At 37.6% G+C, this 27,498-nt stretch overlaps 3 protein-coding genes across 3 annotated transcripts; all 3 read left to right on the top strand.

The window, feature by feature from the left end:
- The first annotated feature begins 3,363 nt into the window (after nt 1–3,363).
- On the top strand, nt 3,364–6,146 carry LOC127800060 (uncharacterized). The gene is made up of 6 exons (XM_052334463.1): nt 3,364–3,605; nt 3,757–3,912; nt 5,260–5,340; nt 5,418–5,543; nt 5,659–5,754; nt 5,899–6,146. Exons 1-6 carry the CDS (start codon nt 3,503–3,505, stop codon nt 5,973–5,975), a joined length of 639 nt encoding a protein of 212 aa, XP_052190423.1. The 5' UTR covers nt 3,364–3,502; the 3' UTR covers nt 5,976–6,146.
- Nucleotides 6,147–17,900: 11,754 nt separating this feature from the next.
- On the top strand, nt 17,901–21,967 carry LOC127800809 (VAN3-binding protein-like). Its single transcript, XM_052335637.1, has 7 exons — nt 17,901–18,379; nt 18,882–18,992; nt 19,988–20,411; nt 20,599–20,832; nt 20,921–20,970; nt 21,266–21,323; nt 21,504–21,967. Exons 1-7 carry the CDS (start codon nt 18,074–18,076, stop codon nt 21,716–21,718), a joined length of 1,398 nt encoding a protein of 465 aa, XP_052191597.1. The 5' UTR covers nt 17,901–18,073; the 3' UTR covers nt 21,719–21,967.
- Nucleotides 21,968–23,537: 1,570 nt separating this feature from the next.
- On the top strand, nt 23,538–25,229 carry LOC127798884 (chlorophyllase-2). The gene is made up of 2 exons (XM_052332528.1): nt 23,538–23,964; nt 24,390–25,229. The coding sequence occupies exons 1-2, from the start codon at nt 23,719–23,721 to the stop codon at nt 25,062–25,064; spliced, it is 921 nt and encodes a 306-aa protein (XP_052188488.1). The 5' UTR covers nt 23,538–23,718; the 3' UTR covers nt 25,065–25,229.
- Nucleotides 25,230–27,498: the final 2,269 nt, after the last annotated feature.

Below are 27,498 nucleotides of genomic sequence, written 5' to 3'. Positions count from 1 at the left end.
TCTAAGAGCTAAAAATTAGTACTTGTATAAAACACAATAGAATAATCTCATCACATCATAAATCATGACCTGGTATAAATTCCAATATGAAATAACGTATTTTTTAATGTTGGGAAGAGACGAAACTCAACCCTTTGAAAATAAATAGACTAATTTCATATACGAATGAATGACAAAAAACAACCAAAAACATACACAGAAACGTAAAACAAATAAAAGCAAAGAACACAAGCGATTTTATCATGATTTATCCGTTAATGAGGGCTACGTTTACGTTGAGCTCTAAAAAGGAGAGCTCACTACACTAATCAAAAATTGTTACAGTCTCCACTAATACATCACAGTCTCGATACTCTATACAAAAACAAAAATACCCTCTAACAGTAAAGCTCCATAATCATAGACAAAGATCAGAGACAGAGAACCCTAAAACCAGAAAGAAAACGACAACCTATACAGAGCTTAATACAGCAAAAATATCGAGAGAGAGCAAAACACAATCTAATAAGACAGAGACTTGCGACGTTCGAATCTCAAGGAGCCAGCAGACATAAATAGGCGAATCAACGACTGAGATGATATCGGTAGAAGACAAAAGAACAACAGAACGCCAGCAGCATGAAACGACAATGAGGATTGCTGTTTTGGCCCTCCAGCCCATGAGTTCACGAAGGCCCATGGACGGTTGCCAAAAGGCCATCCACCCCTTGGCCCAATTAGGAACTGGATTGGAGCTTCACAATAATGCCAACATTTAATACCAACATTAATGACTTAATAAACTACTCTAATCTCAAGTTTGAATAAGAAAATGACTTGAGCCCTTGACCAAAGGGGCTTCTAAGACAGGGAAGACTTCTTGAAAATGAAACATATTAATAATACTCTCAAACTTGACCAAAAGGGCAGCTTGACTCAGTCATTGCTGTTGAAGTTGGGGACAGCTTTGTGCACCTTTGCCAGAACAACCATAACTTTTGCAGTAGACTTTAAAGTCAAGATCCATAAAATTCCTACTCCGACATACAAACCTAGACTGATAGAGCTTTCCAAGGACACCAAAATCACCTCCTAATTCTTTGAAAATTGATATTTACAATTCCTCATGGTTTAGTAAAAATCTTCCTTCTACTTACTACTCTTCTTCAGCTTGGAATTTCCTTGATTCTTCGTTCTTTGTTCAACCACTAAACCTCCAAATTAATGAGATAATTGAGGGCACACTCCGATGTCACATTGATAATTAATGGTGGAGTACTTGTTATAAGATATCAGAGACAATTATTAGAAAATTAGTTTTTTTTTTTTCTCAATCCACAATGTAATGTGAGACAATGAAATTAACAAATAAGAATTCATCAGTGTGAAAGTGAAAAAGGAACCTAGCTAATATATTTATGGGTTTTAATCCAAACTATCTGTCTAGCTAGCATCTCAAATATTGGCACGATATATAGACTTATAAAAGTTTAGATTATTATTAAAAGGTGAAGGTATAAATATACTATTGTATTTTATCAAAAAACTACCGTGATAGTTTAAACTTTTAAAATGTCTTATTAGAGATTTATATTTAAAAAAAATAAAATTACTAAATACCTCAATAAATAATAATTAGAGAAATGGTAGAAGTGAAATGCACACGAGGCTTTTAGGTTTTTTTTTATTATTTTTTTAATATTTTTATTATCTTTTTATATTCGACAAATCATTCAAACAATCATTATTGCTTGTCGTTCTTGTCATTATTCTCACCTTTGTCGATCGAGCATGTCGTTGTTTTTGTACCAAAACATCAAAATTTGTCGAGATTGTCGTTAACTAGTCGAGTCCGTCGTCGTTCAATTCTCAACAATCATTCCTTATTACAATAGATCAATTATAGATATATATATTTAAACTCATCGTTGTTTCGCTCTATCCTATAAATCCATTGTACTCCGATCGATTAAACTCATTGTTGCGTTGATTGATTAATTATATATATATACACGCACCTATATATAAATCCACTACAACAATAGTTTTGCTTCACGTGCTTACGTTTTTTAATTTGTTTTGTTGATGTGTTTAATAATTTTATTTTTTTTAAATATAGATGTCTAAGAGAACATTTTAAAATTTTAATATGTCATAATACTTTTTTTTGATATAGTATATAAATGCATTTATGAATGAATTCACCCAATATTAAATACTCTCATATATTGCATTAATGATAAGCCAATTATAGTAGAAATAAAATATCTTCCATATTTAACCTCGGGAGGATTAGTTTTCAAGTTCTTGTGCTAGATATACCTAGATTATGCTGATGCCTTTTGTTGCCGTAGTGTATTACAAAATGAAGATGTTATTGAATATCTTCTGTTTGGAAGAATTATTTTGACAGAACTTTGGTAAAAAAATGTTTTTTGATTAAAATGATGTCATAGTAGTATTTTCATAGATGGGAGGACCAATAAATGAATTTAGGCCAAGCTGGTAAAGACCCATATGGACAGCCAATTTAATGCTGATTCTGATTGTTGATTTAAGCTCTTGCCTAGGTTTTGAATGGCAGATGTTTTGGTAATCTATTAATAAATGAATGAATGCAAGTTTTTAATCTTATTTTTTAGATATAACTATTGTAGTCTAAACTAATGATTTATACTTATAAAACCATATTTTTTTCTTTTACCTACAAGTAATCATCTTGTTCGCCCATTATCCTCAAGTATAAAAGGATCAAGTATGGTAACCATAAAGTTTATACTACACCCAAAATCTTTGATGCCTTTGATATATTTTCTATATACTCACTCCTAAACCTAGATCAATCTTTGACTTAAATATTAGCCAGTCTTCTCTTGAGCTCAATCTGAGGTGATTTTCTGTTGTTTATCAAGCCACTTAGCATCCCCTAGATAACATTCATATTATTTTTGCCTTAAGATTATACTTACTTAAAAATATTTCATAAACTCTGCTGCCGCATAAGCACTCGACCAGTAAGATAGATGCTTGTCTTTTAATATTCCTACTTCCAGTAAATGAACTGCATATTTCTAAAAAGAGTAATATTATTTATTTAAATTGGAGATGAATTTTGAGTTTAATTTATATTTTTTATTAAAAAATAAAAAAATAAACGTATTAATATGAACACCGACACTTCTTCAATTTTCAATAAAAGAATATTAACTAAGCTGAAAATCTATCTTCAATCTAAATGAATACTAGTTGTCTTCCAGATATCGCCTGTTTATCCCTCTGTTCTTTGGTCCACAGAACTTTGTACAGTTAAAGTAAAGGAGCTATCTCCCCAACTCCTAACAACCCATTTGACCATTTGACCTGTTTTAACTTTTCAGCACTTCACACCTTACAGTAGAGCCACTTTTAAAGTTATAATCGAACCATTTACTTCCAAGAAGCTCTACTTTCAGGCTCTTTTGCTAAAGTCAAGGTCTCTCCCTCTCTCTGCTCTGCTCTGCTCTCCTCTCTATGTTGCTTGAACATGGCATCTTCCAGCGTTATTGCTATATTGGCAAATCTTCTTGCTCTCCAGCTTTGGCCTGCCACTGGCAACATCCGATCGCCTCAGCTCTCCTCATTATTCGGTTTGTTCTTGTTCTTGTAGTACCCTTCTTTTTCTCAGTATTTGCTGGATTAGTTGGGGTTTGGATTCAGGGTTGGCTTGAAATTCTAAGAAAAATCCAGAATTTGGGATCTTAGATAGCTCTGAATGGTGGATTGGTGTTTTGTGTTCAGATGATGTGTGCAAAGAAGTGGAATGTGGAAAGGGGACCTGCAAATCTTCACAAAATAGTACGTTCTTGTTTGAATGCCAGTGTGATCCTGGATGGAAGCAGACTCTATCCCACCATGATAATGGTCTCAAGTTCCTCCCTTGTGTCATTCCCAACTGTAATTTCTCTATCTCAATCTCATCTGCCAATTTTGATGCTTAAATTTTTAGGGATAGGTTAGTTGCTTAGTTCTTGGCAGCTGGAATATATGCTAAGAACACACAGAAACATACTGTAGGAGTGTTTTGTTACAATATTGTTGGGTCGAGACAACTCTCGGCCAAAACTCAAAACAGTAAATAAATAGAGCCAACAAACATTCACAGCGGCTTGGAAAGTGTAAGCATGCAAATAAACAAGAAACAGAAATAAAACATACACAGAATGCAAACGATTTTTACCGTGGTTCATCCGTTAACGAGGGTTACGTCCACGTTGAACTCCGACAAAAGGAGCTCACTGCACTATAAGGAAAAATCAGATTACAGTCTCAATATACACAAACTCACTCTTGGATCTCACTATACAAATCGACTCTCAAATCAAATCAGCCTCATAATGACAAACTACAGATTAGAGGCTTACACCCTAGAGAGAAAAGAACATACGTATCAACTATACAGAGAGAATGAAAACCAGAGAATGAATCGAACAAACCCTAAACGAGGTTGAAAATCGGAGGCTATGCGCTGCTCATATCGAGGTGACTGTAGATGATATAGAGGGGACAACAGCGATGGGGATTGTATCGTATAAAGGTAGCATCGACGATCGGAAAGAGGTAGACTAAAAGACAAGAGAAAGCACGCAAAGTGAAACGACAGAGGTGGTTGCCGTTTTGGCCATTCTCTCAAGGGTCCAAGCAGCCAAGAGGGTTGCCAAAAGACCTTCCTACCCCTCTGATAAACGCTGCCGAATTGAAGTTTCACATAAATACAACAAATATTTTTGAGCTCACATTCAGATGTGATTTCAACATGAGGGAATGGAATTTGGCCAGGGCAATGATTATAATTCAAGAATTTTGTATGACAATCCAGTTTTGGCAAGATAAGAGCATAGATAGGAGTGACAACCGAACTAAAATTCATGAGGCCGATCCTACATAATGAGAAAAAGACTAGATATGTTATTTCTTGCAGTATGGTTTTGGCTTTTTGAGTGATTCCACAATCCCAATTCGGTTTACAGAAATGGCTACCCAAAAGGTTACCGTACCCTTTTAGACAAATGAAACAGTGATGGGCACAGAAATATGCCATTAATCCTCGATGTGGAACATGGGAAGCGTTGTAACAAAACAATGGGTGAGGTCACTAATTTCAATTACAAAAGGGAAGAGAATGAATTGCAGTGCCTCAGACTAAGATTCAGATGTTAGTTTTCTTGACTTTTGAATTGTAATTAGAAGCTTAGTGATCATTAAAGACTTTGTGATTGATATGAAGAGTCTTTGTCTCTCCAGGTACCCTGAACTATGCTTGCACGGAAGGTGCCCCTCCTGCTCAGGATAAGGAAGTCCAAGCAAATAAGTCATTCTTTGATCGTAATCGCCTTATAACTATTTACCTTTTGATGAATTCAATCAGTATTCGTTCTTAATGACGTGTTCTTATTCCTTAGCTTGCCACTGGGCTAGTTGCGGGGGCGGCATCTGCAACAAGACATCGCCATTCACACACAAGTGTGAATGCAGAGTGGGCTATTACAATCTACTCAACACCAGTACTTTCCCTTGCTTCAGTCAATGTAAGATTACAAACAGCAATCTTCTTTGTCCTTGGAAGAGATGAATTGTTGATTACGAAGCCAAAGTATCCACTACAATTAATTCTGAATTGATATGTCAATATGTGGTTCTAAGGTGCAATTGGGATGGACTGCTCGGGCCTTGGGATCGCGACAACGAACACAACAACTTCTCCCACAGCTAGTTTGGGAGATAATGGTCCAAACCGAGGTGAAATTCTCACTTAAAACTTGTTCCACATTTCCCAGAAAAGAAGCAGTTTTATTTTAACACACTTATGATATCAGTACTTTTCCATGCCGTGGTGCCAATGCACTTGGGATATTTCATCTGCTTGGTTGTAAAATTTTGCAGGCATCTCGGTAGGGCGAGGAAATGGCATTTGGTTGATTAGTGTGGCGATGGCGTTAGCTTTTCACTTTTGGAAGTAGAATTAACATGCATGAAGATCATTAATAGAGACATCTTTAAGGCACAGTGACAGTGGTACCGGTATCACGTAAACAGGCCACCATTTTGTGACCTTGTAGTGTATGTAACACAGTTAATTCATTGTCAATTAACTTGTGTTTTTATAAGGCAATTCATATGGCTTGTTGTCACTTGTTATGTGTAAGTGATGGGGGTAATTTATGCCTAAAAAGCAATGAATAAATGATGGAGCATATAGCGTGATAAAATAAAGAAAACACTCAGACTAATTCTCTCACAAGCACAAAGACTCAAGAATTAGAGAAACACTCTTAATTATAAGAAATAAAACTATGTTTGTATATTCTAAAACAAACTCCAGGCTCTACTATTTATAGGTTTGAAGTTTTAAACTTTCTATTTCTATGAGATAAAGAAATTTTAATCGAAAAAGGAAAAGTAAAACTAAGTAAAAACAAAATAGGAATCCAAAATACTTTATAATAAGGAATAATTTGTCTTCCTAAAATTAGTAAAATACACTCCAAAATGATTAAATAAAATTATTAAAAAAAAAAAGAAGAAGGAAGAGACACCATGTGTCAGATCCCTCCACCTTGAAAAAACTCGTCCTCAAGTTATTGTTGAATCTCCGAGTACATAGGCTCGTCAATCTCATGCACATTCTCTAGTTTCCATCTTTTCTTTTTGTTTTTTTTTTTTTTATGTCAATTAAGTTGGGATTACACATGGACTCATGCTCTCTTGGATGTGCCTTTTTTTGCAGCAGCTCCACCTTCTCTTCCAAGATCTCACTCTCATTTGGACTCATTTTATAGTGGGGTAGATTTGGTAAGCTCGCACCAGGAATTAACTAGGTCGATATGGTATTGGATGTCTCACACTGGTGGTCGTCCGTCAAGTAAATCCTCAAGCATTATCTCGCTAAATTCTTCCAGTAGTGGTTTAGCAGACTCAGGATGCCTTATCCTTTCTTCAGCTGCCAGCACTGGCTTCACAATCAAAACATGTATTTCCTTTGATTTCTTTCAATTTGACTCAAAATTAGGAGGTTCGTCCTTCCACTTGAGAAGGTTCAGAATGTTGTGCATTAACATCATATTGCCAGGGCATCCCAAACAACAAATGACATGCATTCATATCTACAATATCAAAATATACTTCGTCAGAATATATTTGTCAATAGAGAAAAGTACGTTACAACACTTTTTCACTTGGATTTTCTCAGTTGCTTTAATCCATCTGATGGTGCATGGACTAGGATGTTTCTCAATTGTTAGCCCTAGGGTTTCCACCTCCTCTTTACGTATTATATTCCCAGCTCCCACTATCAATAATGATATCAGATAATCTGTCATTGATAGCGCATCTGGTTCAGAACATTTCGTGGTGCTATGTTTTGTCTTCTTACTTAGATGCCAAGATTATTTTTCTTACTATATATGTAAACTCGCCTCATCATCCTCCTCATAGTCTGGACTACAGCAGAATTCTCCTTCCTCTTCTCTTTCCATAATATTCATGGCTTTTCTGCATGGGCAATCACTAGAATGATGGGTCTAGTTGGTTGCACCTGAAACACTTCCCAACTCCCAAGTATCAGCTTCGCATAGGTTTAGGGGTTTTTTTTGCCCATCTTTCCCCTTATTCATAAGCTTCTTTGCAGTGGCTTTACCTTCTCTTTGTCGTTGAGGTGGTTAAAACTAAATAAGAATTCTAATCAAAAAAGAAAAAATAAAACTAAATAAGAACAAATTAAGAATCCTATACATTGGTCAATTGAGTGTTTAAATTTTTTTTTCTTTTTTAATAAATATTATTGATTAATTATTTTCTTTAAAAATATATAAATTATTTTTTTAATTAAATTCTTGTTATTTAATTTTAAACAAATTAAGATTTTATAATTATGTATATGTGAGTTTGAGATTAATAAATTACAAGTCACAAGATATATCAAGAATAAATAAATGAGGCACAAGACAGTTTATAATAGTTCAGTGTCTCCACATACATCTACTTCACTCTCCCAAGATCTCAACCACCCTTAGGCTTCCACTAATCTCACCAAGGTTCACACTAGCTCATATTAGAAACTAGATACATTCTTAGATTATAACGGATTCTAGAAAAACCACCAACACCAAGGTTTTCTCCCTAGGTTATCTTAAAAACTAGATTCACCTAGATTTTAACGATTTTAGGAAATCTATACAATCCACAATGATAATTTAATTGTTTACAAATAATTGTCCATACTTGGACACAAATAAACAATTAAGAACAAATAATACAAGATAATAATTTTTAAATAAATAAATAGATTTGTAATCTCAAATTGAATGGAGAATATTAAATTCGGCTTTGCGATATCTTTTTTTCTCCTCTTGTCTTGTGACTCTTCGATAGATGTGTAACAAATCTTTAAGAGATTTAGAATGTTTGAAAATTAGTTTGAGAGTTTTTAAAGAGATTTTGAGTGCTTTGGATAGGCAATATGAGTAAAGAATATTCTTCAAAATGAATTTAGAGTTATTTATAAGCATTTTGAAAATTACTGTAGCAGCACTGTAACAATGGTCAACTTCATTGTAGCAATGGTCAAAATTGTGACCATTGAAAGGGCACTGTAGCGTCATTGTAGCAATAGTGAAAAATTAATTTTTTTATTCAAATTTTGTAAATTTTTTTATATATTTTAGAAATACTTTGAAAAATAATTTTAATAGAAAATAACATTTTTGAAAATACATACACTTATGAAAAAAATGTTTAATAAATTAAAATAAAAAAAATATTTTTAATAGAAAATAATATTTTTGGTAATACATATAGTATGAAAAATATTTTATAAATTAATTAAACATAATTCAATACTATAATTATTATATTTAATAAAAATACTATTTTTTTAATCACTAAAAATACTATATTTTATATATTGAAAATTCTCTTTTTTGTTAATCATCAAAACTTAATTAATATGAGCAAGTTGGTTCAACACTATATACTCTATAATAATGATAATTAATCTTTTTAAAATTAATAAAATAAGCTCTAAAATAATTAAATAAAAATTATTAAATAAAATTTAAAAAATAGGGGGATGCCCATCAATAACCGTGAGGTGTGGCTATCATAATCTATTGGTAGAGTTGTAATCGAATCAAACTGGGTTGAGATTCGTTGAGCTTAGTCTCAACTTGTGAGCTAGTTTCTAAACTCTAGTTTTAGCTCGAGCTCACTTTATGTCTTGAGCTTGGCTCAAGCTCTATTTGTTAAAAAGTTGATTGACCAAGTTTGGGCTTAAACTCGAGTTTTAGAATCTTTGAATTTAAGTTCAACTAATTTATAAATTAAAACTTAAAGTTTTATTCAAATTTAAATCGTTTATTTTATCAAACAAACTCAAATGAATTTTTATCAAGTCAAACATCAAATCATTCCCAAACAGTTGACTCATTTGGACCCTATCTATTGCTACCACAGTTGTATTGAACATTCTCAAAGGCAGGTCCAGGGCAGCCCCTTCTGTAGGTCTATGCCAGAGACGCAACTATTTAGTCCCAACCGGAGCACCTCCACCGCTGATCCAACCCGATGTCTTGATGGCTACCGCTACCAGATGTTAGCGTTACGACTCAGTTTTCATCGAAACACATTGTAGATGGGCTATTACCTTGATCGGTTCTACCGACTAAATGCGGTGTTCCAAGCCCATCTTCTCAGAACTGGGCTGATTCCCTTTGGTGGCCCAAAACAGAACACAAAGCAAACAAGGAATTCTGGGCCTCCACTGGCAACTAGGCCCAAAAGTGTCCCAACCTAAACTGCAGTTGTTGTGCACACACAGTTTCATGGCTGCTTTTTTTTTTTTTTTTTTTTTCTGGGTAATTCATCATTCTTTTTATTTATTTTTACTAAGCTGCTCCTTTTTATTTTTCAATGTTCTTTTTCAAAGGAAAAACAAAAGCAAGTCAACCCAAATCCCCTCTCCCATGACCTAAGCTGCCCATCATTATCCCTCCCACCGCACGTACGTCGGCGCTCTCTCCGGCGTACGGCTGCGCTGCTCTTTCATCATTCCATCCACAGGCTACACACATGCATAAACCCCCTCCGCCCCCTCTCCCAACCCCTCTCTCTCCCCCCTTGGGAATGTGATTCGAAAAACAAAAGCCTGGTCTCACTCTGTCTTTCTTCTTCTCTGTATAGCTGCTCTCCCGCTTTTCACTCCCCCACACAGTCACTCACAGAAACAAACATATTCCCTACCCCTTGCATTATTGCCACCTTTTTCCATCTCATCGATCGGTCCTTCAGCTTTTGCAGCTATACTTACATATATATATATATATCTCGATTTTCGTTTCCTGGCGGAAGCTTTTCTCCTAGTTTTCACAACGGAGCGTCCCTCTATCCATCTCTTTTTTCCTCCGATCGATAGGCACAGATCGATGTTCCTTTTCCATTAATAGAATCGCTTTGAATGTGGGAGTGACAGGTGATGGAAATGGGGAAGCCTGTCTGTCACTGTTCACCCTCAAAATATGTGGCAATAATCAACACAGGGTCTTCGGAAAACGAAGCTGCATCTCGTCGTGTCTAAACGGATTAAGGATTGAGAGCGAGAGATCAATTCTTCCAAGTCCCGTCCTTCTCATCATCCGTCACCCTCTCATTACTCTACCGATGTAGTCTCATTGATTTGCATGAAAATCAATTATTCTGTTTTATCACTTGAAATTAGTTAAAACGTTCACCACGTGTGTTAGAGTTATTGCTTGCAAAATTATCATTATTATTAAATATTATTGTGTGATATAAAAATTAAAACCGTCCTTTATCTTTAATTACTTTTTAGTTAATTAGAGAAGATGGAGATGTCAATTCCACGGGCTACTCTTTGGAAAGCTCTAATTTTGAGGAGAGGAAAGGCATCCCCATGCATGCATATGCATTTAACATGACGAAGGTGAAGTCTCTGGTGGATGCATGCATTAATGGAGTCTGGTCCATGATAGCTGCAGGAGCTGTGTATTACATGGTCATGCCACCATCCACTCTTGATCATCAATTCAATTATCGTTGGTACTATATATATAATAATTAAACAGTCTTTTTACAGATACCCTCTTGCAAAGTGAAGAATATATTGTCTATTTAATGGTATTAATTTTATCTAAATTTTATTACTCGCTCATTGGATAAATAAATGGTCCATGAAATGATGATATTTTTAAAATGGTTAGTTTTTATCTATTGTGAAGACGTGTATATATAGAGAGAGAGATAGGTGGATTGTATATATATTTTGTAATTTAAATTCTTGAAGAATTAATGACATTGACAAAACCCTTGGTGCGGATATTAATAATGGTGCTAATCAAAGATTCCAATGAGAGGGACGAAGAAGAAAATCTTAAGGGATCAAATATATGGGCCTAGTGGATCAAGGGCTTGCTTGATGGCTCAACCATCTCCATCTATCAAAGATTTCTTTGTCCTCCCACTAATGATTCACCAAGCAACCACCCTCGATCGTGAAATTTTGACATGGTCCAATATTGAGAGACGACCCCCCCCCCCTCCCCCTACCCCCACTCCAATTGCTAATTGCTAATTTGAGTGTTCACTCCAAACAGCTTGTAACCACAACATAAAATAGTTTCTCGAGAGTCTTCCGAAGTTTAAATTTAGTGATATATTGGGAGAGTTTGGAAGACGAAGCCCCTAATTGTTGTTACTCTGCCCATATGCCGCCTCTAGAACTGTTTGTGTGAAGTTATTAACGTCTGAGAGATAGCCTCCATCCAAGACGTACGGCAAGACGTAATCGATGCTATAGCATGTGTAAACATATATATCCAATAATAAAACTATCACGCCACGTGTCAATTTCAGTGGGGGTACCCCACATCAACCCCATAATTGTGCTCTCCAAGCAGTGCCTTTGGAGTGACCATGGAGGAAACTAAAGCGGCCCTTGTACGTAGGGGGGTCCCTTCTCGCTAACAATAGTTGAGCTTCATTTTCATCACCATCATGCCATTCATTAGCAATAGCAGCCATTTTCTTATACACTCACCCCACTCTCAACAGCTCCCTACCCAGAAAATATTACTATTACATTACTTTAACTATATTTTTATTAAAAAATATATATAATTTTCTGTTTGGTGGGTGGTAGGGGATAGAGAGAGGGGGAAGGCACAGCAGTAGTGTGAAGCTTAATGATGAAAATGAGATGCTCCTTTTGCTTGCCTTACAAATTGAATCTCTTCTTTAATTCATAGGTTCCTCAGCCACTTCTCTTTTCACATTCATGAATGAAAAGCCATTCCCTTTCTCACATGCGCAACCATTTTGCTCCCAATCATTCCTCTCTCATTTGGGCAGTTTCTTTTTGTACTTTTTCAGATTGATTAGTGAGTAGATGAAATGATGCAAGAAGGGGTTTAATTTAATATATAGTACAGCCAGATTCTTAAATCTAGAGGGAAAAATATTTTCTCATCTACCTCAAAGGTAAATCAGTTATCATTTGCCTTAAAAAAAGCTTGTCACAGTGTAATAATATACATCTTTCTAATAGTTTCCATCATCACCATGATTTGAAGTTGCAGAAATGGTTTGAAATTTACACTCTTTGACCACTATTACTTGCTGGATTTCTGTTGGGGTTCACATGATGAACCCTTTTCCGAGGAACCAAACAGTAAGGGGAGCTGGCAAAACAGGCAATTACCCAGAGTACAAACATGAAACATTCTCTCATGCAATATTATTTGACCATCCAGGACACTCCTGGTCCCCCTCAAAAACACCACACCCAGGGGCAAAATTGGAACACTGGGAGGATCCATGAAGAAGAAGAAGAAACCAAGTTAGAAAATAAAACTGGTCAAAGATAGAAAGCAAAAGCTGCTGCTTGCTTGCTTTTTCTTCGAATGTGAAAGTGCTTAGTTTCCGAAGCTTTTCGGACTCATCAGTAGGGAGATGAGAGACCCTGCCCTACTCCCTCCTGATGAATAACTTACAAGTGGCCCTACGTGCCAGCAGAAAATTTATTTGGCGCCTAATAAGCACCAAATTAATAAACTTTAACAGGTGGTGCCACAAATTATTCATAAAAAAATGTTAAAAATACTTTGTTGAGGCATCTAACATCTTTGGTAGTGAATAATTTCAGTTAAAAGTAATTCATTATAAGGACTTATAATAATAAATTTTAACGAAATAACATGGCGCACGTAACTTAATTCATCTGGTAATTTTATTTTTAGCCCCCACACTTGGAGCTGGAGCTGGGTTGACCGTACGGGGTGGGCGGGCCCACGTCCCTCGACAACATTAAGGATGGTGTTTGGTTGGTGGCGCGGAGAGATTCGTCCGTGGAATTATATATGCTTTTCTTCCCTTCGCCCTTTTTCAAAGCATGTGCCATTTCCATGAATTCTTTTTTGCTCTTTTTACTGTTTGTAGCCACGACTGCTGGCCCCACCTCTTAAGTACACTCCAAGGGAATGTGAACAATAATTGAGGTAAGTAAATGCAAATTTTGTACAATTTGTTCTCAACAGTGACTTAAATCTTAATTGGTTATTTGTTTTTGACCCAAAAAATATCAAGCACTTAATGGGGGGCGGGCTGAAAGAGAGTAGAAATTACATAATGTCAATCAACAAGGTCAAAATTGTTAGTATTATGATCAATTAAGGTGGCCTAGTCAAAAATGTTTATATGAAATGCATTTTATTAATTAATTATACTATAGTCTTAAATACATACATACCATAGCCATTCCTGAGCTAATAGGTCTATAAAAACCAGATCGAGTTTTGAGTACAGAGGGATACTAGGTTACAGGTTGATGGGATGGTACTCTTACTACGTAGGACCACATGGCACGGATGCTTTTCGTCATTTCTGCGTCGGTGCTTATAATGGTGCAGCTTGCACTTGGTTTTGGTACAAAAACCTTTTTCCATCAGCCTCGTCTTCCGTCCGTCTCTCCTCTGAGTTTTGATTCAGAATTACCACATATATGTATATATATTCTCACGAAGAGTTCATTGAAATTTTGGAAAATTTAGTGGCCGTTTGTGAATGATAATAGTTGATTGATATAACTTTTAAACATTAAGCGCGTTAAAGTATAATTTAAGTGAATGTATTTTGCCATCTCCAGTAAAAATTAATGTTTGTTGTTGCTTAAATACAAAAATAAAATTCTTTTTAGCAGAAGAGTATTTTGATTAGAATTTATGGGTGATTGTCTATAGGTAACCTGTGAGGAAAAAATCAATTATGGGTGGGAGTGAGGTCACTCGTAAATCTTTCAATACTTAAGTCAATCGCATGCCTAAAGTGAATTATAGTTTGAATGTAATTATGAGCATACCTAGATAAAAAGGATAGTGATGAGGGGAATACCCTCGGGTCCGTAATTGCGCCTATATCCCTGGAAGACATCCCATGGCAGTCATGCCACGTGTTTGCCAAAGAGGTACTTCGTCGATACTACCCTGCTTGGGTCTAGAAAAACGCATAGCAAATATGTATCATCACGCTAGCTGACATGATGTTCGGTAAGGAAGTCTCCGAGGTCTTAGGAATTGACTATGTCGTTGAAGGATGCGGAGGAAGAAAGCTATCTCGAAGTCGTCGGAGACGGCTACGATTATGGAGCCCTTATTGATAAGATTCCAAGAAAAATGGGATAGAGATCCCGAAGATCTCTATCTGGAATATTCATCTTAATGCAAGGATAAAAGAAAGAACGGAAAGGAAAGTAAAGGATCTTTTTTTTTGGGGGGGAGGGGGGAGGGGGGAATCATCTTTTAATTACTTGGGTATAGGGAATCTTTTCGTGAGGAGTTCTGACTTGATCGTCGAAGATACACCATGGGAGCAAGTCCCCGTCTCCATTGCAGGTACATAGTAGAGGCAGGAGAAGGTGATCGGCTACTGCATCATCAGATAGTTTTTCTATTTATAGAAATGAGAGTAATTGAAAGACCACATCTCTTAGAAGACATTTTGAGCAGTCATTTGAATTTATCAATAAGCATTTTAGAGATAAGTTTGACTAATTTTTCTCGATCTTGTCCTTAGAAATCAAGTTTTTCAGGATTTATAGTCTCTTAAGAATGACTCTAGCATAGCCCATAGATAAGCTCTTGAACTTGGATGGCCCACAAAAGCCTTTCATATTTGTTCTTCTTACGGGTGAATGACTTGTGAGATCTTTTAGAAAGGTCTCTCAATAATGTGACGAGAAAGGCTTCTAAAGGGTCACTCGATTATATCTAGTTGGTTAATAAGCTATTTCTCATTGTGAGTAGCTTTACTCAATGTGTGAGTAATTTCACCAGGCTTGGTGTTATCTCTCACATGTTTTCTCAGCCACACCCAACTGTATGGCTCTTGGCCCCACCCGATTACATGGTTCTTGGTCTTACATGATTGGGTGGCCTCTCGAGCTTACCCAACTATATGGTCCTCAACCTCATTCAATTGCATGGCTCTCAGCCTCGCCCTGTCGTTTGGTTTCGCAGCCACTTGACTATCGAGAGACCCTCACTCGACCATTTTCATAGCACAATCACTTGCTAGGAAATATTTTCTTAGCCTCACTTGGCCACATGGCTCTCAACTTTGCCCATCCATGTGGTCTCTCGACCACTCAACCACTGAGAGACTCTCATTCGACCATTTTCATAACACAGTCACTTGTCGAGTAATATTTTCTCAGCCCACCTAAATTACTTGGCCCATTTCTCATACTTTTCCTTTGAGGTAGTTGTGGACCCATTTCATTATTGAACTCTTTATTGTTCCGTAATAATGTTGAACATCTAAACTAAAAATTTTAAAAAATCAAAAATAAAATTATATAAAATGTAGGTAAAAATCATCTAAACCATGTTATCAGGGTGTTATTAGCATTTATTTAGTGATAAAGGGAGGGAAATTGGAAACTTCAAACCATATATTGGCCTTGGGATGGGTAAATAATACGGTGTGACCCTTACCCGAATTCCCAAATGGAATTGACATTCTTTCACGTGTAAAGACGGGTGGCTCTGCCACTTTCTTATGTAAAGATAAACATGTTTAATATATGGGCCGGGGCGGGACCCGATTTGAGCGTATAATAAATGGATGGGAAGTGCATGATTGAGGCCAAAATGAGAAGCCAGAGACAAAGGATTTAAAGAGGGAAGGTATGGCTTCCAATCATTGAAATTTCACCACACATTCTAAGGCTTACCTCTTTCAAAGGTTGCTTCCGACTCTACGGATGGGCGTGGGCATGGCCCAACTCATTAACTCTTCCAGATGGATACAGGTCACTGGGTGTGGGTCGGATTTTGTAGGGTCCAACTGCCGGTTTGATTTCTTCTCATGCTTATCTATACTACTATACCTCTATGTATCCTATTCCTATTCCTATTCCTTCCTTCGGGTTCCCATCATTTATTTTGGAATTGATGGGGGCAGCATTTAGATTAAAAAAAAAAATTGAACAAGTCAGAGATTATCTAAAATCATCAAAATTATAACTTTCAATGCACGCTATCTTATAACATTTAATAATAATAATAATAATAAGGTCCGAATCAAAAATAACAATTTAGTAAATTGGGATCCCATAAAAAACTACTTTCGAGGAATGGGTCAGATTAGGATGTTGAATTGTTCAAATAATAATGATAGTATTTTATACATTAATTGATGACTTACTTAATTTTAATGAATTTTAACTCCATTTATATGATTCGTGATTAAAACTTTAACTCCCTATATAAATAGGGCATATTGAGTCTAATAATTTAAATGAAATTATAAATAATTTAATTTTAAAGTTGAATTTTTGATATTTAATTTTAGAGTAATATTAACCATCGTTCTTAGGGTAGGGTAATGATGTATGATTTTTTATTGGTACTTAATTATTGCCCTTAGTTTAATATTTTAAAAATTATATAAATAATGACAAAAATTTACAATGAGAATCAATAAATTTTGAATAATTTATATTTTGCACCTACTTTTATAAGAAAATTTACAACTCGTGCATAAAAAATTATAATCACTTTAAAAAATTCTAAATATATAAATAAGTATTAATCTGGCTCAAATTTTAGAATTTAAATTTAAAATATGAAATAGTTTTTAAATATCTATAAAATTTAATACTACTTTTCAACTTAGATTTTGGAAACTATTCGATTTTTCAATTTTTAAATATTTAATTTTTACGTTTTAAAATTTTATTTTATAAATAAAATATTTATATATTTAAATATATTTATATTAATTAAATAAAATATTTATATTTTAAAACAATTTTAAAAAAGGTGGAAGTAACAAATTTTTGTTGATCTTGACTTGTTAAGCTTTGTGAGCTGAAGATCAATTTGCCAAAAACTCGACTTAGGTCGAGTGAAGTGGGTCCCATTTTGCACTCACAAATCGGGTCCAAGGTTGGCCCATCCCTTAAACGAGACTCTCAATTTATAAATGATGAGTACTAATGATAAAAAAAATGAGGGAGATAGAGACCAAACTTAACTGTTCAAATTTATTTATTTTATTTAAGAAAAAATAGAGACTAGTTTGGTTGCTGTTTTTAACTGAGAAGCGTACTGCGAGGAGGTGGATAATTCCATTCCATGTTTGTTGCCCTTTGCCCCCCCCCCCCACCCTTAAATGGACAATTGAAAGGTGTTACTCTACACTACACTGCAGGACTCCCCCTCCCCCCCCCCCCCCCCTCTCTACACTACACTGCAGGACTCCCCCTCCCCCCCCAAAAAAAAAAAAAACAAAAAATATATTTTTTCATATTAAAAAGTAAAAGAGGTAGCTTTTGTAAATTGTAAAAATAGACCCAGCAGCTCAGCTGGTAATTTGGGCGGGCCGGGGGGGCGGTCTGTCCTCGGAGTCACAGTGGACAGTGGCCACGCTGTATATAAAAGCAAGCAATTGCAGGCTCCGGCCCTGCCTCAAGCTGAACTCGATAAATCCAAACTTCAAATCTCTCTCCCTGTGCCAAAGCTTTGTTGTATTGTATTGTATTGCAGCTCAGATGGACCCACCGCTGCAACCAGACCCCTTCCGGCCGCCGGAGACTCCGCATGAGCCCATGGAGTTCTTGTCCCGCTCCTGGAGCGCCTCCGCTCTCCAACTTTCCAGAGCTCTCTCCCCGGCCCAGATTCTCACCAAGACCTTGGCCGCCGGTGTCAAAGCAGGTGGCCGTGACACTGCCGGGGAAGCTATTCCGGAGGAACTCGCCGGAGAGGCCGAGGAGGCGGCAACTGTGTCCGGCAACCCTTTCTCGTTTGCTTCCTCCGAGACTTCGCAGCTTGTCATGGAACGCATAATGTCGCAGTCTGTGAGTATATATGCCAAAACCTCCAGTGCCTACGTCTTGACAAAACTATGGATATTCTGTCGGTTTGGTCTTGCCCAAGTTGTCCTCTTCTTATATTTCTGGAAATCGGACGTTAATTTTGGCGATTTCATGCCATTTTTCATTGTATTTGCTTTCTCATAATTCACCGTCTTTTGTTCTTTGTGGTTTCTTTCTCCATGGAGATGTTAATTTTCCGGGTTTGAGTTCACGGGGAAACAAACCCAAACCAAAGTCCTTCTTGGAATTACCGAAGCGGCTTTCTATTTTCTCGAGGACGGCATTAAAATACAGACACCAGGCACTCTTTCTCTGGGTTGTCTATGCTTCATTTTCAATAATCTTTTACCTTCAATAATCATCAACCCACTGGCATATTGACAGATTACAATAAAACCCAATTTTTGCTCTGTTTTCTTTGTATTTTCACCATTAAACAATTCCGCAAACCTTCAATGATGCGTATTCTTTTTGGGTTTTCCAGCAGGAGGTGTCGCCGCGGACTTCAGGAAGACTGTCCCACAGCAGTGGGCCTTTGAACGGAGGCTCTCTGACCGACAGCCCGCCAGTTTCCCCCTCCGAAATCGACGACAAGGTTCTCTATCTCTTTCTTAAAACGTATCGAAGTTTGAATACCTCCGCATGTCTGTGATGCATTCTCGCCGATCATCTGACATGTTTGCCGGTGTCTGATACACATGCCCAGCAACCCCGATATGGTTTTTGTTTTCTCTTTTTTTTGGTTAAGAAGAGTACGAACCCTGAACAGAGAGAGAGAGAGAGAGAGAGAGAGAGAGGTTTCAGCTTTCTCTGCAACCAACAATGTCTCTTTTAATTACACTTGCACCCCAGATGGATTAGAATACGTATAGACGTTGCGCTTTCTTCCATACAAAGAGCTGAATCACTCCTGTTCCTGAGTGAACAATTAAAATAAGATCCGGTTTCACCACTAACACACTCTTATCTTCCGGAAGAAGTAAAACTTTCGCTGGATATAGTAACTTTTAATATATTGTTCAGAAGGTCCAGTTTGGCATTTTAATGTCTCTGTACACATTCGTACAGATAGATAGATATGTACATAGCCTATAGACTACAGACATAAGCACATGGATACAAGTTTCTCGCAGATTATTGTACAATTGTATAAGCTAAGCATATATGTTGTACCATTTATTATTGCGTAGTTATATTAGGCCTCTGTAAGGAGTCACAATTATTCATTCTTGGCGTTTCGAAGCATGGTTTAAGAATATGTTTCCAGTGATATAAGAATAATTGCAATTGTAACCATGAACTTGGGTGATTATCTAGTGATATGTTAAATTCCTGTAGTGGTGAGGATTTCAGTCTTTCGAGCGAGGGCTAGTTTCTAAGATGGTTGATTTCTGCCCATTATTGTTGAACTGTAGGCACAATTATGAATTGTGAAATCCCAGACCGCAAGGTGGGTGGGGAGTTCATATAGGACTATAAATCGATAAATTGTTGTCCCTCCTGCCCATTATTCTTACGGATTGTTAAATTGTTCTTTTCACGCCAGAGGTGCTTACTATACGGGTGACTGATGTGTAAATGTTTGTGCAGTTTGCTCGTCTGAATAACCCAATAAATGCTCCATACGTTTGGTCCACTGGTGGCAGCGGAGCGGTGGCCACTGGTGGAGGGAAGACGGTGGGAAGGTGGTTGAAGGACAGGAGGGAGAAGAAGAAGGAAGAAACTAGGGCCCACAATGCACAGCTCCATGCTGCGGTCTCGGTTGCTGGAGTTGCTGCAGCAGTGGCTGCCATTGCTGCTGCCACCGCTGCCTCTTCAGGCTCGGGGAAGGACGAGCAGAGGGCCAAGACAGATATGGCGGTTGCATCAGCTGCCACATTGGTGGCAGCGCAGTGTGTTGAAGCTGCTGAGACCATGGGGGCAGAGCGTGAACACCTTGCCTCCGTTGTTAGCTCTGCTGTTAATGTCCGGTCAGCCGGAGATATCATGACTTTAACAGCGGCAGCTGCCACTGGTATGGAAACTAATGTGTTATGGATATTATTTTGAGCTATTGACGCCACACTGTTCCAACTTTATTAATTCAGTTACCACAGTTGGGTTGTTTACAGTTTACCATTTGCTGGCTAAGTTTTTAGCATGAATGCTTTGCATTCTGCAATTCTTGTTAGCGCATTAACTGTGGTGTGGTTGTGATGTAGCTCTCCGTGGGGCAGCCACATTGAAGGCTAGGGCGTTGAAAGAAGTCTGGAATATAGCAGCGGTGATTCCAGTGGAGAAAGGAATAGGGGTTGGTAATGGAGCTGGCAACGGTAGTAATGGCAGCTCCAATGGTAGCTTCAGTGGTGAGCTTGTTCCTGAAGAGAACTTCTTAGGCATATGCAGTCGGGAGTTGCTGGCCCGAGGTTGTGAACTCCTCAAGCGAACTCGCAAAGGTATCTGTTTATCTAAGTCTTGCTATATGTTATGTTGTTGCCTAGAGAACGAATTGGAGGATAACATTGATTGCCATCATTGATGCAGGAGATCTCCATTGGAAAGTAGTGTCTGTTTATATCAACAGGATGGGTCAGGTAATATTTTCTCTCTCCTTCATTCCTGGCTGCGAGAAGAGCAATGAACTTATCTTAAGTCAGTCCGTTCCTACAGAAAACAAACGAAAACAACCTGATTTGATCGGTAACTAGCTTGTGCTTTAACTAGTTTTTGGGGATAATGTGGGGGCCATGCAGTCTTAAATTAAGATTCTGCTGAAAAAGTTGAAATTAGGAAAATCGATCATGATTAAACACAACAGGCCCAATGAACCATTTTTATCTTTTGATTTCAGAATTTAGTTTCTAAAACCTTGTGCCTCTGGATTTGCAGGTAATACTCAAGATGAAGAGCAGGCACGTTGCTGGGACCATCACAAAAAAGAAAAAGAGTAAGCTTCCTCTTGCTTTTGTCTTTCTTAGTGTGGAAACTAAAATGAAGGGGGTGGGGCTTCTTCTATATAGGGATTTGAGAAAGGGAATTGCCCCCCCCCCCCCCAACTAAAGTTGAAAAGCACCAAAAGATGGTATCTCTGGACTCTAAATTTGCCCCCCGCCCTTTGAATTTCCAGATGTTGTGGTGGAAGTATGTAAAGATATCCCCGCCTGGCCGGGCCGCCACCTGCTTGAGGGCGGCGAACACCGCCGGTACTTCGGACTGAAGACCTTGACGCGCGGCCTGGTCGAATTCGAGTGCCGGAACCAGAGGGAGTGTGACATTTGGACTCAGGGTGTGGCTAGGCTGCTCTCCATTGCAGGTGAAAGAAGCAATAAACACAGAATTTGAAGTTCCAAGTAGAATAAGATAGTATTAGAATTTGGGAGAATGGGGAATTTGGTATAGAATTCATGGCCCCTTGGGAGGCTTTGGACTAACCAATATGTTCAGGTATTTGGTGGGTGCTTCTTTTTTTTTTTTTTTCCTTTTTGTTCTTTTGGGTTGTAAAAAAAGAGAGGAACTAAAGTATTTATATATATGGTCTCTTTTAATATATATATATATATATGGGCATATGGGTTTTGCTCTTTTTTCTTTTATGTTTTTGAGCTGTTAAAGTGGTCATGTGAATGAAAGCTTTGGAAACCATGTGATTGCAAGGCTTTGCCTTTGTTCTTGCATTCTTGAGGAAAGAAAAGAGGTATCTTGGACTGGGGCAGTCAATAAAGAGAAGAATCCCATTTTGAGTAAAGAATGAGGGAAAGATAAAGACATGGATTTTAGTTCTGGGTGCACTTTTGATCCATCATCTTGTGGAGATGATTAGCGCCCCCCCTCTAATTGTTGTTGCCCTTTATCTTGATTGCCTCTTCTTCCACTTTATGTAATAATTTTCTTTGGATTTATCATATCAATAATTTATCTAATCATAGGTAAAGTTGGCTGAGTCCCACTTTGTCAGTGGGATGCAGGGAATAGTAAGTTACCCCCATTAAACTACCGCATCCTATCCCTTTATATGTAATGGGTACTTTTGAAAGAGAAAAGAAGGGTTTTAGGAATTTAATTATTTCTTGTGACTCAATCTCTAGCTCTTTTTTAATTATTATTTATATTTGTAAAATTATTATTTGAATATTTAAATTTAATACTCTTATTAATATTTTGAATTAATGTTAATGTAAAGTGTTAATAAAAGTATTAAAACTTGAATGTTTAAATAACAGTTTTTATCTACATGTTATGTTAATTAAAGATACAAAATCTCATTATAACTCAGCCAAGTAAGAAATATGTCAAAAAATCAAAGTCTAAAAATAAATGGCTGATTTCACCCATTTGGGCCCTTAATTTCGAGAAAAATATCAGTATTTTAAATAATAAACTGAGTTGATAGTATGTTGTGATAGTGTTTTAATGATAGTCTTTTATCACTTCTAATTGTGCAGAATCACAATTAAGTGTGTAGCAGTAGCCTTGATTGATGAATTTCTTGAGTCCATAAATTTGTTATTTTTTTATTAATTAGATAAATATTAAAAATTATTTATTAAATGTTAAAATTTACTAAAATTAATTAAAATTTATTTATCAACCTCTAAGTGAGTCAGGAGAATTCATTTTTCCAACTGGAGAGAGGTCTGGAACACTACTCAAAATAAATTTAATCAGTCACAATTTAGAAAATGTCTCAATATAATAAGTTTAATGAGATACAATTAGAAAAATGACCTAATAAAATGAACTTAATGGGACTTGGTAACCAAATGGCCCAATTAAGTAAATCTAATGAGGCCCAACTTTAAAAAGGCCTAATAAAATGAATCTAACTACCAAGGCATTTAAGTACGTCTGTCAATCAAGGATGTGGGCCAGATCCAATGGAGATTAGATTTCAGAGATTTGGGCCTATTTTTCTGCCCGAAGAAAGGTCCAACTCTGGCGGATCAGATCCAAATTGATTCATTTGATTCAAGTTATGAAGATGCCGAATGGGCTTTGCTACTAAATAATAATTCAAAGTCATGGACAACCGGCAGACTAATTAATAAGGTCTTGTTTGAAATTGTGCTAATTCACTATTATAATTATTTATTTCGTAAAATGCTTGAACTTAAAACCAAAATGGGCTAAAATATCTACCGATGCCTCCAACTCCAAGTTTCCCAATTTCCCACTGGGAAGGGAAGAGAGGCCAATCCGAATTATTGCTATGGTGCTATCAAGGTGGGTGGGGCTCTAAAGGCCACCCACCTACCCACATAACCACGAACCTTATCCCAAGCAAGCGACCATAAACAAAAGACTATAGCAAGAAGAAAGCTTCAATAATAAGTATTAATTCATACATGTCTACTGCTAAAGTGTTCGATGCCGGCAACTACACAACTGCTACTCTAAGCCTCGATCCGGAGCGATGGGTCTCGACATCCGTTCCCCCTCCGAAGCCGCTCTTGATTGCCACACCATCGGGAGATGAATCCGGCGAGTTCCCACTGCTCCTCCTCCTCCATGGCTATCTCCTCTCCAACTCTTTCTACTCTCAGCTCATCCAGCACGTCGCTTCCCATGGCTTCATCGTCATTGCTCCTCAGGTCCATTTCTTCTTTAATTTCTTTTTTGTGTTTTTTGTTTTTCTCTAAGGATATTCATCTTCTTCTCTATTTTCTCTCCTGCTAATCAGCTCTGTCAAGTTCACATCTTACAGGGATAAAACCTATTCTCATTATGAATAAGAGATATATATAAGAATAGATATAGAAAACCTAATTCAACTGTTGTTTGCTGCGGACACTATATAGTTGTGTATTCAGAATGCATGTCCACGTCCAAACAATAAAATCTCTAAGAAAAGTAATTATCAAAATGGAGATTGTATAAAATTGGGTTCTTCTGGGTGCAAATTATATTTAGTTAGCAAATGATCCCGTTGCATGGAGATTGAACACAGTCAATTTTTTTAAATTATTTGTCTTGATAACTCTGCAAAGTTACAAATTTTCGTTTTGCAATGCAACAGCTATACACTGTGGCCGGACCCGATTCGACGGAAGAAATCAGGTCGGCAGCGGCAATAACAAACTGGTTACCGGAAGGCCTCCAGAAGTTGCTTCCGGCCAATGTTCGGCCAAACCTGAGCAAGATCGCATTGTCCGGCCATAGCCGGGGAGGCAAGGCCGCATTTGCGCTTGCGCTCGGTAGAACAGCTACCGCTTCCCTGAAATTCTCAGCCCTAATCGGCATAGATCCGGTTGACGGCATGGACAAGGGCAAGCAAACTCCGCCGGCGGTGCTCACCTACATCCCGCACTCGTTCGATCTGGACATGGCGGTGATGGTGATCGGGTCGGGTTTGGGCGAGGTGAAGAAGAACCCGTTCTTCCCTGCCTGCGCGCCAAAGGGAGTGAACCACGAGAACTTTTACGGCGAGTGCCGGAAGCCAGCGTTCTATTTTGTGGCCAAGGACTACGGCCACGTCGACATGCTGGACGATAACACCGGCGGGATAAGGGGGAAGGCGACGTACTGTTTGTGCAAGAATGGGAGGAGTAGAGGGCCGATGCGGCGGTTTGTAGCGGGGATTACGGTGGCGTTCATGAGAGCTTACTTGGAGGGCGATTTGAGTGATTTGATGGCGGTGAGATACGGGCAGACGGTGACGCCGGTGGAGCTTCAGAAAGTTGATTCTCTCTAGTGAAAACTCAACTCCATTGATATGGAAGTTTAAAATTTTCCTTTCTACAGTTGCTGTATACGAAGGTTTGATTTGATTCGATTTCCACAGTTTCCATATATGGTTGCTTTTCTGTGGCTTGTAGACTTACAATCAATTCGAAGATATATTGGCTAGCTTGTTATACACTGTTAACTGTCTTATGATATGAAGCTTTCATTTCTTCTTTAGAGAATGAAAGAGATATCTGTGTGCGGAAGAAGAAGAAGTTAAGTGGGTCTTGATAGGATTATTCCTGTCACCATAAGCCAACGCTTGTGGCTTTTACTATAGTCAACTGTCATTTAATTGTTTAATATGATGATTGCCAAGATGACCCAATAAAAGTACCAAAGATATTTTAATTTCTTAATATTTCTTATGTTGAAACTATCAGATAGTTTTTAAAATCGTAACTGGATGGGTTTTCTGGTAGACAAAAGGGGTGTAAAGACTCATACCATAATGTTAACATCTTTAGGGCAATTTATTATACACCGTGTTACACGTGCATGACATGATAAAAAAAATTCCACCCATTTGTCTCATTTTCTTTGCTCTCTCTTCTTTGTCCACTACGGAGGAGGCCCGATCGACCTTCATCGCTTATCTTTATCCGCGATGAAGCCTGATTGGCATGAGCTTGCAACGATTAGGTGGCGAGGATACAATGATAAGGAGATAACGACGACGAGGATACATCGGCTAGCGAGATGACAGTAATAACAGCGATAAGATGCATCAGCAAGGCAACAACAGTGACGAGACGGCACGGGGTAACGAGGCGGCGATTGCTAAAGGTAGTCATGGGAGGGAGGGGGGGGAAGAGAGAAGAAGGGAGGTGGCCAAGAGCAGTGATGGTGAATTAGTAATTGGGTGGAAGATATTTTTGTCATTTGAATTATATTTGTCAACCATTTTATAGAGTAGCATTTCCCATTTATTATTTAGGGCAGTTTACAAACCTAAGTGTCCCACCTCTTGCGCACATTACTCCTTAGCTTCTTAGAGATGTATGGTTTTTGCTGAATCAAATCCATTTCTAGACAAAAAGGGAAACAAAACAGGGAACCAGCCCCTGTAGTATTTTCCACATATACTCGTATCTCTGTGTCAACATATTTATAATCTATTCTACATGCATCACTTACAGCTAGCCCGGCCATTGGCACAAAGTTATTTATTTTTGGGCCCTTATAAAGTGATATATATTTATATAATTATAATATCCCATTTAGGTAGCTCAGTAGCTTCCTTACTGTTCTGCCTGCTTGTATGCATTAACTTGCAGCTTAATTAATTTCTTTTTCCACGTCACAGGATAATTCAACTTGTCATAGAATGAAACTAATTCCGTAGAGTTAAATTTGGTTGTTTTCTTGACAGAACAAGCTTCTTTTCTTTAGCACGTTTTGTGGGTTCATAATACATTTGCGTGGTTAATGGAGCTGCAAGAGTAAGAATCCAAGTGGGCATGGAATGGAAGCATGCTCCATGAAAGCTCGAAAACATAGCACTGTAGAAGAGTGGAAGCGAAGGGGACGCCGTAAAAGAAAGACGACTGAACATGGAGGAAGAAGAAGTTAGAAGAAGAAGATGGCGGATTGACAGAGAGACAGATGGAAAGCGGGGTCCACTTGGAGAAAGTATACCTAATTCGCAACCGGCCGGTGCCAACATTGTGTCAAATCAAATATCACTTCAATCATGTCCCTCTTTCTTTCTTTTTTCGCTTCCCGTTCTCTGAAAAGAAAAGTAAATAATTGCGTGCCAAGTTGGTATGGGCAGAGACTGATGACTTGACATTAGGGTTTTGGAGCCACCTCACCCTCTTGCCCTACTTGTCTCCCCTACTTCCATGTAACCTAATCCAACTCTTGCTTTTTCAAATCTCGTAATATTAATTCAAAATGAAATTTTATTGAAGTTTTTTTCTTTTAATAAATAAAATTATGCTATTCCAAACTTAAGAAGGAAATAATTTAAAATTCAGAACACCTGAGCCCATTGACGCTATTGGGCAATAGGTTAATGGTGATTTTATAGTTATATTGTCTATGAAGCTTGCAAAAGTCGAGCAAAAGAAAGACGGGACATCGTATATCATGAAACTGCAACAGAAGAGCTTCTACACATAAATTAAAAGATTTTGGGTACCTTTTGGCAATTCAAGGAGGGGGGTGTGAAATTAAATATTGTATGTCTGAACTTTCGGGTACAATACGGAGAAAACAGCAAATTCGTATTAGAAATGAATGCCGCTCTCTCTCTCTCTCTCTCTCTCTCTCTCTCTCTCTCCATGTATCTGTCTATACATCTTTCTCCATGAACAGAAAAAAACAAGCAGAGAATACAGTGAAGGAAGTTCGTCAAGAAGGTGCAATCATTCGCACTTTTCAAGATGCATGTGAAGTTC

The sequence above is a fragment of the Diospyros lotus genome, chromosome 4, assembly GCF_014633365.1.
Source record: "Diospyros lotus cultivar Yz01 chromosome 4, ASM1463336v1, whole genome shotgun sequence".
NCBI lineage: Eukaryota > Viridiplantae > Streptophyta > Magnoliopsida > Ericales > Ebenaceae > Diospyros > Diospyros lotus.
Note: the sequence above shows the minus strand (reverse complement) of the source record. Positions and strands in the feature narration are given on the sequence as shown.